The following is a 12,223-nucleotide window of genomic DNA, read 5'->3' as shown; positions in this document are numbered from 1 at the left end:
AATTTTAACACGTTTCCTATTTTAAATGCCATGCTTTTGTAGAGTTTGTGAATATTTTTCTTATATTTCTATTCTACTGAAACAGGAGGTGTAACTGGATTTTTTAAAGATGTTCTTTGCTTTTATTCTATATTGAATTAGTATACTTACCAAAATAACTAAAATTGCTTTAGATTTGCATTCAAATGTCTAAAAGTTATAACAGTATGTATATGTATCTAAGTCAAATGAAACATGCTCATTTTTTTTCCTGTTTCTTCCTAATAGTAATATTTTAATGGCCAAAAATATGTACATTTTCTTTGTATTATTGGTCAATGAATTATAATGCTTTTATGCAATATACTAATAGTTTATGCAATATACTAATATAATACTAATATACTAATGTACTGTTGCAGGTTGTGGAATTGTTGTTGCTCTTCAAAATGCAGATAAAATGATGGAGGAAATGCATCAGTCATACAAAGCTCTAGGAAAAAATAGGTAAGCAGAATTAATAGTTAATTTGCAGTTGGGTATTCAAAAATGAAGACAAAGCAGGTATCAGTCCGTGAGTATGAAAAAATGTACTTATTGCCAGATGCTAGATGCAACTCTGTGAGTTGTACAGTGTTTCTATCTTCCCAAAGTCAATTACTGGTCATTGCCGGAGGCAGGGTATTGCAGTAGATGAACTAATTATTTGGTACAGTATGAGGAAAAAATGTATATGGTTTTACATCAGCATTTGATTCAATTAAAAACAGACAATTATCTCACATACAGCTTTAAGATTAATGTAGACTGTATTTTCGACCTCGTTTCAGTCACAGCATTTTTTTTTTTTCCATATTTTGATTTTCCATTCTTCAGAAACCAGATGGCTGAAATCTGAGTCTTGTTTACATAGCCTCTATTCTTTCAGGCAGGCCATAGCACATTTTATAAATAACAAAGGTGCACCTGGTCTTTGGAATTCTTCTGACATACTTTCCTGATGGTTCTTAAAAAAGTCATGCTGGAAGCAATCAGGTTTTGTCAAGAAGGGGAAGGTGGGTAATGCTTTTTCCCATTCATGTGTTGGCTTTGTCTATGTTGTTTGTAATCCATTGTCATTTGTAATCAGTCCCTGGTATTGCAGTCAGATGGTGCTGGGGAGAGCCCCAACTTCCTAGATGGATCAAGAAAGAGAAAATACTTTGACATTCTTGGATCTTACAGACTTCTTGTTCACATTATTTCCACGTCACTTGATTATTTGAACTGAGTAGGCTCCTTACACTTATTTTTATACTGTGTTTTGTTTTTTGCTTTTTGCCTTTTAGCCAAATAGCACCAACAACTGGACTGTGGCCAGATAAACAAGCGGCATGTTTTAAAAGTAAAAATCAGTTAGCATTACAGATGGGAGAGCACACTTCTCTACCTTTCTTGCTGAAGAAGGAGAACGTAAGACTTGGCTTTGACTTCAGCTTTCTGCTACAGGCCACATGCACAGAATCTAACATTTCAAAATCATTTATGGATTTGGGTGCCTTTCAGATCATACAAGCACATGCACGACAAAGTAAGTTCTATTTTAAAAGTCACAACTTTTAAATATAGCTATACATTACTATCAAGTTAGGTCCCAAAGTCTCAGAAGTCCTTTTTATTTAAATTTTAAATTGTCTTTATGTTTGCTTGACTTCTTCATATTAAGTAGACTTTCAGCCATGTTGAACATCTTCTTTAATTTTGTGTATGTGTATTTGGGAAATGAAGGAGATAAAGAGAAGTGATGACAGAGAACATTATAGAGAGAATACTCTGTATAATGAAACTGAGACCACAAAACGTATAGTGGAATTCTCCTTAGCTTCAGTGGGGCCAGGATAGCATCTCTTTCACTTTTTTCCTCATACTGGAATTAATTAATTCATAATGGAATTAATTAGCTACATGTTGAAGTTAGCAAACATCTGAAATTGAGAAGAGATATTTGCTTAAATTATTAGAATAAAACTATTTTAAAATTACTATATTTCACTGAGTTCTATAGAAAGTGCAATTATAAGATTCAGTATCATACTTTAATTTCAACTTCCAACTTTTTTCTTTATAGCAGATTTATAGCATGGATTGCAACTGCACATTAGACAGATTCCTGGTCCTCAGAGCCCTACAGTTTGAAATTAATTTATGCATGAAAACTGTACTCTGTTTAAGAATGCCAAACTAATATTTCATTTGTTTTGATTTTTGAGGGTTAAATATAACAATAGGAGAAAAGAGGAACAAGAAATCTGAGGTAAGATGGTGTTATGTATAAAGCTGAACACAATTAAAAGTATTATATACTTTCAAACTTGAAATATAGCAACACAAAAGAAGTGCAGGTAGTTTTGTCTACTTATTCTTCAGCCTTTCAGATGAACATCAAGTATTCATATATATATATATATCAGCAAATGTTCAGAGCTATATAAAAAATTGTCAGTGAAGTGTTACATCAGGGATTTTGGGGGGTAAGGGACTGGAAGTTCAAGAAGATATAGAACCTCTTATAATGGAAATACATAAGTTAATTTCAGGTATGTGTATTCTATATGTTAGACACTGTTGTCTAGTTTTGCTGAATTTAAAAACAAAACAACTTCATGTATTGATGGATAATTTAAAATTGAAGCAGAATTGAAGAACTGTCTTGATATGAAATGATTGCTGAAATTTATTGTACTAACATATATAAAATAATGTTTTAGAATTAAACATATTTGACATGAAATTTTGTGATGTGTAAACAGGATTCCTGACAAAACAGTTTTGATAGCTACTTCTGTACACACAACTGAGTTAGTCATTTAACAGTGCTTCACACCAGGTGAGCCTGAAATGTTGCAAAAGATCAAATATACTATCTTTGGAAAAAAGATAATTTGGTCTTTATAGTTATTAATTAATAGCCCTTTGTATAGAAGAATTAATGAATCAGCTATGTACTTTAGTGCACCTACTGCAGAACATGAAAGTATTCACAGGAAAAAAGTCACAGAAAAGTCTAGAAGTTCTGACAGAAGATCATAAAAAGGGCTATGGAAAAAAAAAAACAACGAACATTCCCAGTTGAGGGAAATGTTTAAGAAAAACAATTCAGTTGACCTCAATGTGATTTAATACAGCTTTATTTCACATCTTAGGCTCTGGTGATTTCTAGAGAACATTATTTGGAATAAACTGAGCATTCGGACTAAAACCATGCAGACTAGACAAAGCCTTCTGAACTGTAAATTTCAAAACAGCACTCATTGCTTTTTCTGGCACATTCGAACCTCAGTTTGCCCTTGGAATGCAAACAAAAATTTCCTGCAGATTGCAAACTGATGTTGAATATAGACATGCGAATGTGCAGTCAGAGCATGTGACTATGTAATTATTTCTATCGCATTCATTTGCATAAAAGTATACAGTATATTTGAGTTTATTTTTTCTCCCTTTCCTATAAAAATAAAGAATAGAAATAATATTTTCAGAAAATTATTTTCACAGTTCATCTGAATAATCACAACAATGCACTCAAATTCTTAAATCTGTTCTCTTTCAAAGATATACAGTACCTTTTGATTAAGGGGGTGGGGGGGAGAGAGAAGAAAGATGGGAGGAATAATAAAATACATCCTAAATACAACAGACTACTGTGTTAGCTGCCATACCAAAAAATGGTCTTTTGGTAGCTATCCATTTAACTTCACTGACAAAATGTAGTGCAGACTGTGCTATTTTCCAGCATACTTTAAATTCTGTGAGCTAAAACTGTGGCCTGTCTGACATGGTTTATGAAGTTTTTTATAAGACTACATTGAACACATGAAAGAGGTACATATTTAGAATTATAGCAACATCTCTTAAAAGCAATAAAAAATTTGTAAAGGTTGTTTTTTGCATTGGTAAAATAGTATTCTTTTATAACACTATAGCTTTTGATTTTTAAAAACTGCTTTCATGAGCCTTAGTTCCGTTGGGAATATAATTACTGCTGTCAGCACACTTTGGAGGATTATAAATATCAGCATAAGAGTGGTGCTTTCGTTCAGTGAGAGTGTGCAGCAAGAAAGAAACTTTGGCACATGAAAGTTTTGAATTCCTGTACCAAACACACTATATAGCATAACACATGGTTAATAACTGATGAGATTATTTGTATACGCGGCCAAAGTTTATTATTTTTAAATCATGAATAGTGACTTAGGCCATAAACAAAGGATCCCACTTTCTGTGCTAAAATACTTAGGAATAATTCTGGATATGAGAAAAATAATGTGGTTTTGAAATTACACTTCATGTTAAGTTAAATATGGGAATATATCAAAGAGTAATCCTTTTCTGATTATTTTTTCCTTCACCTACTTGGTTCTTAGTGATTAGCTTTTGCCTGTATCTGTTCTGTAGTACATTATTAACGTTTTTTTTTCTTTTAATGGAAATTACAGTTTCATTTGCCACCAGTGACATTTCAGCCTGTAAGAACAATTCATCTTGCTCTTCTAGAGGATAATTTTGTCAATGAAAGCACCAAGATCAGAAATATTTTGAATATTATGAACTTTATTCCCCAGCCTATAAAACCAGCTAACAAATTTTATCAGTATCAGGTAGACAATCTATTAAAAAGAGACGCTGAAAAGTCTTCAGGTCTGATCGTGGCTACTATTTCTGATAAGTTCACTCCAACACAAGACCTGTGCTGCTTCAGCAAGGATAAATATTATAAGTACTCTACTGACAGGAAAGAAGAAATTGAAAACAATTTGAAATGGAGGGAAGCTGATGTAGCTACCAATATTGAAAAGAATGACCAGATGAAGTATCAGTTGTCAGTGGCTTGTAAGGACGTAGATATTATGACCCAAGTCAGGTACTGGGATGCTAGTTCTTCCTACTTCAGCACAAGTAACGCTGTGATAAACTGTGGAATACTTACAGCTTTATGTCCTGTGTCAAACAACACAGACACTTTAAGAGCTGGTGAGAAGGAAAAAAGAGTGGAGAATTCCTGTACAACTGGTATAGAAGGAGGAGATATTCCAGAAATGACAGTGGGTTATACACCATGTGAAGATGATGAGCGCGTGAACTTCATGCTTGGCAATCATGATTTAGATTCTTCCTGTACAAATGAAGTGATAGAGGCCTACTGTGCCTTAGAAGGTAACTCTGTAGCTGCAGTCATTCCCAGAGTGCAAGATTGTTCTGGAAAACAAACAGAAAACAATGTTTGTCTTCTTGAATTTGAAAAGAAAAAAGAAGCAACGCAAGATACGACTGCAGAAGATCAAAGTGAGCTTGTACCTGTTGCCCACATTATGTTCTCTGAACAAGAACCAGCTAAGGAACCCATTGCTAAATGTCCTGCCGGGAGAAGGAGTGTCATTCATAGCCTCCCTCCTCGTGTTAGTCAGAGCTGCAATGTTCCTGCTTGCAAAGAAAATGACAAAGGTGAGATAAAGATGAAGAGAAACAAACGTTCATCAAAATCTAAAATAAGTAGCAAGATAAAGATAGCTGAAGGTGTAATTGTTTCTGGTGAGATTTCCACAAAATATAATACACAAGAGATGAATGCCAAGAATCGGATTTTTCCATCTTTGCAACTGCCATGCATGGAATCTGAGACTTCCCTGAAACGTCAAAAAAAAATACCTCAAGCAAACAAATACCATTTTCCTCAGAGTGCTCAAAAACTTAAAAAGCAAAGTTTCTCCTGCAGCTGCAAAAATCCAGTTATTTTAAAGAAACCTGTTACTCCTCTTTCTCTACCGTGTGCACAGTCTGCTTCAGATTTTGTACATCTGAAATACAGTGACATGTTCAAGAAAATAAATTCAAATGACAATGGTCCAGGTATTTATGAAATGTTTGCAACTCCAGTCTATTCCCACATGCGTGAGCTTGATCAACATGAGAACAGTTTTTACAGAGATGTTTGTTCTGCTCCACTTGGGAGATGCACTGCTAGCACCTGCAGATCTACCTGCAATAAAAGGAGAGAGAGCAGCCAAGTAAGAAACACTCAAAAGAGAACGTATTCTAAGCCAAAGAAGACCGTATCTGGTACCAAACAAAAGCAGAAAGGCTTAATTCCAAAGGACAAAAGTATCAAATTCAGTGATAGCAACACAGAGCAAGATAATGTAATAACTTCTGGTCCGGATTGTCAAATACAAACTTCAAGGATCATGTCGCTGGTTTGCGGAGACTTAGACGATCAGCTTATATTTTTAGAAGAGCTTTCACAGTCAACCAAACAAAATAAAAAAAATTCAAATTCAAAGTTATCTCCTATTACAGAAGTCTCTTTGGAGAAGTCTTTAGACAGTCAGGGTCTATCCAACCATCAGATAGCTTCTACCTGTAGCCAGAATCTTCTTCAGTTAAGTGATAAAGACTACACAGAATGTGCTGCTGTACGCAGCAGTTCATTGACAACAGACCAGAACATTTGTGTACCCCAGTACAGGGTGGATAAGGACGGCTGCACAGGCCTGGAATCACACCAGACCTCCTTCAGGACTATAAATCGACATGAATCATTGCACTTTTCAGACAGACTGCAGTGTCAATCCCTTGCAAAAAAATCAAGTCAGAGTTGGGCATACACACCTCAGGGCAGTAGCTTGGCAAATGAATTTACTCAGCCTTCAGTGATTCAGACAACAAATGTTACAAGTCCCAGTTTCCAGACAAGTCAAAACATTTTGTCCTGGGCAGGTAAAAAGGACATGACTGACGAGTTGCTTTGTTGTCTGGCTGCAGAATTGCTAGTGCTTGAAGAAAAAGACATCAACTCTTCAAGAACAAAAATTGCAGATTCTAAAATGCAGAATGCCTATGCGAAAGAAGGAAATACGATGAACGGAGATGGAGAAATACTAAATAGTGCTCTAGTGAAGGTAAAAGTAACTTCTTGTAACTTGCTAGATCCTTTGGGTGATGCTCCAACACAACTGTGGGTGAACGATGAGTTATGATGTTGACTAAGAAAACAGTGTTTAACTAAAGTACAGGTAACGTGCTCATTAATGATCGGGTCTCCTCCCCTTGGGCCAGCTGTCCACTGAGCCTTCTCATGCCCAGCCGAAGACACCCATGTTAGATGCTGCCTGTCTGACACAAGGCAGATGGTATTCAGGCATGACAGACATAGATACCTATGAAGTCTTATTTTTTGGGGTCAAGATAAATTAAGAAATTGTAGTGAAAAAAAGGGAGAGGCTGTTTTAACTGAAGAGCATGTATGAAAGGCTGTGGGCCAAGGCAAAAGCACTTGAGATCTAGACTTGTAAAGGATATGAAAAGACATTACAAATGGTCCTTGTATATCCAAAAAGATAATTTCCTTGAATCCCTGAGGGCAACCAGATACTTTTGTAGATATGGATGACAAGTATTGGCTTATCAGATAGACTTAAGGCTGTTTAAGTAATGTTTAATCAAAACTTCAAGTTCAGAAGGCTTTGATTCTGGCCCCCTGCTCAGTTAAGAACCTTCACCCACTAAGGTGCTTATCTACCAGTATCACTTCTCCTTGACCCTCTTAGCTTTTTCTCTATTTTAATTAAAATTTCATAAGGAAGTTTTCTTTCACTGTATTTTGATACACTTCCTTATGCTTCTGCAAACACAGATGCCAATTTTACCTCCATTTATTACTTCTCCTGGAGATCCCTGGCTAGATGGAGTAATTATTACCATCCTTTCTGAAGCAGTCTCTTCTTCCTGTGAAGTCATCTCCAAATTGTTTTCATCAGGCTTGGATTACATATGTTACCTAGGGCAAGTCAATGGTCACATTCACCCTTCAGCTTAGCAAACTGTAGCTACGTGACAAAAAAAAGAAAAGAAAAGAAAAAAGTAATAAGCAGACATATAACCTGATCTTCTAAGTGTTCCTTCTGCCTGGCTTGCTTTTAATGGCAAAAAGATGGTGTGCTACAGTCTTCAGGTTATGCACTATTATGATACGTCCTTGAATATATCAAAGAGGAGGCAAGTTTCTATTTCAGGAGCTGTTGTATCGATATGCCAGGCAAGGAGTGTTTGGGAGAGGAGGAGGAAGAGAAAAGAGAGAGAGAATCATTCCAGGTGAAAGTTACTCCTTATAAAAAATGTAATGATAATATGAAGCTTTTCTTTTCCCCCTTGCTTTCTCCTCATGGTGACCATCATCTTTCAAGCAGAGTTACAGTAGAGCCTTTTTGGGATCAAATGAAGAAAGAGACCTGCTAAACATTGAGGAATCTACTGAAGTGCCTGGAAGCATTTTAACTAACAAGGATACTATCACGTGGACGAGAGGTGAAGTTCTTGGAAAGGGAGCCTATGGCACAGTAAGTTAGTCTCAGTATGTTAAGAGATGCACTGGTCATCTCTGAGCTACATCTCACCTTATAACTGACTGTTGTCCAGTGCAACAAATAAATATTTTTGATTATGCAATGAAACGTGACAAACACAAAGATACCCTGTAAAATAAGTGAACATACACTTTTATTCATGTTTCATTTTAATAAATGCTAGTTTCTTTGTAGGTATACTGCGGTCTGACAAGCCAAGGACAATTAATAGCAGTAAAACAGGTTGTTTTGGATACGTCAGATCAACTCACTACAGAAAAGGAGTATCAGAAGTTGCACGAGGAAGTTGATCTTTTGAAGACACTGAAACATGTCAATATTGTAACTTATTTAGGAACTTGTCTGGAAGACAACATGTTAAGCATTTTCATGGAGTACGTTCCCGGTGGCTCAATTTCTAGTATTATTCATCAGTTTGGTCCGTTGCCAGAAATTGTCCTTTGCAAATACACAAAACAAATTCTAGAGGGGGTTGCATACTTACACGACAATGGCGTGGTGCATAGAGATATCAAGGGCAATAACGTTATGCTCATGCCAAGCGGTATAGTAAAGCTAATCGACTTTGGCTGTGCCCGGCGCTTAGCCTGGGCAAGCCTCAGTGGCACACACAGCGAGATGCTTAAGTCCGTGCATGGGACTCCGTACTGGATGGCACCAGAAGTTATAAATGAATCTGGATACGGAAGAAAATCGGACATCTGGAGCGTTGGCTGCACCGTGTTTGAGATGGCAACAGGAAAACCACCGCTGGCTTCCATGGGCAGGATAGCAGCCATGTTCTATATCGGGGGCCCACAGAGGGCTGATGCCTTCCCTGCCTGACCGATTCTCGGGAACTGCGGCGGATTTTGTGCATGCGTGCTTGACCAGGTATGTGGAGTTTTAACTGAAAAAGAAAAGAAAAAATGCAGATAGTGTGTATGGAAGCTTAGGCTGTCTTAAATGGCACATATGGCTGCGAAGAAGAACTGTACTGTAAATCCTTAGGTTTTACAACATTTCAGGAAAGCCATTGAATAACAGTATACATAAAAGAGATTTACTCTCCATAATGGTGTTAAAAATAGTCACAAGTTCTTTTTTAGGGGGCCTTATGTTCAGCATTTACTTTTCCTGTAATTTTCATGCAGAAACGTGTTACCATTGAGTTTTAGACAAATGTTGGCTAATTTTCTTTGAAGTGCTTTGCTGTTCCAATAACCCATTGGCTGAGTCTGGCCTGTGTCTAGGAAGTTGTTTTGAGGACAATATTCTAAATGGAAAAGGTGGCACATAGTTCTTATCTTCTGCAGCAGAAAAATATGTTATCACTGCCAGCCCAGGAAATACATACCTACTGGAAACATAAAGTTCTCTTTATTTAAGACAAACTAGCATTCACTCATTATAAGAATTATTCCTGTGGTGTTTATTCTATTTTAAATACCAGCTTTGTCCCAGACTTTTAAATGGACTATCATTTCAAGAGATAAGTTTCTGACCTTCACGGGTGGTCCTTATGAAATTGATAGCTTTTTGAAATTGATATCCACCTTTTATGTATCTCTAAAGACCAGATTTGGGCACTAGAGAGAAGTACATAATTTAGTGGGTATGACAGTGCCCTGAATTTTAATCCTTGGATTAGAGTTGTTATGGTCCACATGGACCATGTAACAGTAAACAGAATAACTGTTGTCAATAAATAGCAACATCATAGATACTTTGATTCAGAGATAGTAGTATTTAAAAGATACCAGGAGTGGTTGTTAGGTAGAAGGAAATACACAAATAGAAAGATTTTTAATACAGTATTTACTTTTTTTTTTTTTTTTTAATGATGCATTTGTATTGGCAAAGTTCTAATATATGGTCTCACCGTGTCCTAAATATAAATGCCTCCCTCATCCTGTTTTTCCTATTAATTTATTACTTAAGAAATCAGTGCCCTTTATTGTTTCCCTTGATTCACTTTTCTCCAAGTTGAGGGTTGAAAAAAAAAACTCCTTGATTCTTGCAATGCTGTAAGTCCAAATGGCCTCCTTAACGTGAATCATGTTGATTGGAGATGGCAAAACAGACTGACTGACACAAGGCCAAACAAATAATTAACATGTTTCTTAAATACACTTTTGTTGCACCTGAAACAGCTGAATGAGAAGAATTATTCAAAGTTTTGGTAGGAATTTAGAGGAACAAAAAAAGATTTCTGTAATAAGTTATTTCATTTTTATATGTCATACATGCTAACAATCTCTTCCCATAAATTCTGCCCTCTTTTCTACCAGCCTTATAAAATATAAAAAAAAAAAAACGAACAAACTGTAAAGGAGTAATGACTGGAGAGTTAAGAAAAAAAAAAAGCCTAAGTTTGTATTTAGATTTTACAAATAATTACATTACAGGAATGCATATTGATTTTATGTACTGATTTTTGAAACCCTCAATGCAGAGATCAACATGAACGCCCTTCTGCCCTGCAGTTGCTGGACCATCCCTTTGTGAAAGGAAGACAGTGAATTTTTCAAAACTCCTGCCATATGAGTTTACCTTTCACATAAAAGAAGATTTCCACTGGTGGAAAAGATCAGAAGTAGCTGGACTTAAAAGTGACAGCAGAACTTACTAGAGGTAACTTTGTAGACAAGAAGGCTATTTTTAGGTGGTGATTAACATTTTTTTGCGATGTCCGTGCTCATTGGAATGGGCATTCCTTCACTGTGAACACAGGGCCGTACAATTTGTTGCATTTGAACAGACTTAAAAAAAACACCCCACAACACTACCCCCAGTCCATGACAAGCAAGGTACGTTGGCAGTGCCAATTTGTCTGCAAAAACCTTTGGAACGTGTGGTATCAGCAGAAAGCATTGCAGATACAGAAAGCTCTACTCAGACTCATAGATGAGTGTTTAAATGTGCCTGTAATCCCATGAAAATGCCAAACGATGCAGTTATGTTGGCATAAAACATACTGAAGCTTTTGTTTAGTTAGATGTGCCTTTCAATTTTAGCTGGTGGAAAGAACCACAAAACTAGTCTTTGTACACACGTATCAATCCTTTTTATCCTTTGCTACTGAGGTTTATCAGCTACAAGATACTGGAGTGATAATGATGAGATGCCCAGCTGTACACAGACTTACCCTTACTGAGCTTGCATCAAGCTATTTTCTTAGTCTCTCTAGAATTATGAATCAGAGATTTGAGAGTGTCTTTTCTGGAGATGGCCCTGTCCAACCCCACTGCTCTGAACTGGGCTGCTCAGGCCCTTGTCCATTTGGCTTTTGCATATTGCCAAGGGTGCTTTTTTTTTTTTTTTTTTTTTTTTTTTTTTACAGGTAGTTAGTGTAACTAGCTACTACCTACTACTAACTGCATGTAATGAAATAACATTTGAAGAACATTATGATATATCAATTAAAAAGAAAAAAAGATTCAGGAATTAGTATTTAGACCGTCCTCTTCCTGATGGGGCTTCTTTCACAGTATATTTATGATTTCAGGGGAATAAAACATTGCAGAAGCCATTAAAATGGGGTGAACTTTATGTTCTTGTGAGTACCTAGTTTCTAGGAAGACGTAGTAAAACTCAGCCCTAGAACTTTCAAGGGCTGAGCCCTCAAGAGTTCAAGACCCTGACTCTTCTACCAGCAGTGAATTCAAAAATGGGTGTTTTACAAAACAAAGAAAGAAAGCAACAAAAAGTTGTGGTTTATAAAAGATCAACTTCCCCCAGAGCGTTTAGCATTTTAGTTACTTAAATAGTTTTCAAATTTTATTTTATTCCAGTAGCCTGACTTCAGAGAGCTGTTTGGTCTAAACTTTATAAAAATGAAGAGAAATCAGTAAGTACTTTTAGCAAAA

The 12,223-nt window shown here is 36.2% G+C and overlaps 1 protein-coding gene across 1 annotated transcript in view; it reads left to right on the top strand.

Annotated features, from left to right (window-relative positions):
• MAP3K19 (mitogen-activated protein kinase kinase kinase 19) overlaps window positions 1-12,223 on the top strand; it is a 15,582-nt gene extending 3,359 nt beyond the window's left edge. The window contains 8 exon segments of the mRNA XM_040561514.1: window positions 402-486; window positions 1,308-1,549; window positions 2,229-2,272; window positions 4,452-6,911; window positions 8,199-8,348; window positions 8,550-9,164; window positions 9,166-9,248; window positions 10,810-12,223. Of these exon segments, the coding sequence (XP_040417448.1) occupies window positions 440-486; window positions 1,308-1,549; window positions 2,229-2,272; window positions 4,452-6,911; window positions 8,199-8,348; window positions 8,550-9,164; window positions 9,166-9,248; window positions 10,810-10,876 (3,708 nt within the window). The 5' untranslated portion in view covers window positions 402-439 and the 3' untranslated portion in view covers window positions 10,877-12,223.

Source organism: Cygnus olor, chromosome 6 (assembly GCF_009769625.2).
Source record: "Cygnus olor isolate bCygOlo1 chromosome 6, bCygOlo1.pri.v2, whole genome shotgun sequence".
NCBI classification, from domain to species: domain Eukaryota; kingdom Metazoa; phylum Chordata; class Aves; order Anseriformes; family Anatidae; genus Cygnus; species Cygnus olor.
The sequence above is the reverse complement of the archived record's forward strand: the minus strand, read 5'-3'. Positions and strand labels throughout refer to the sequence as shown.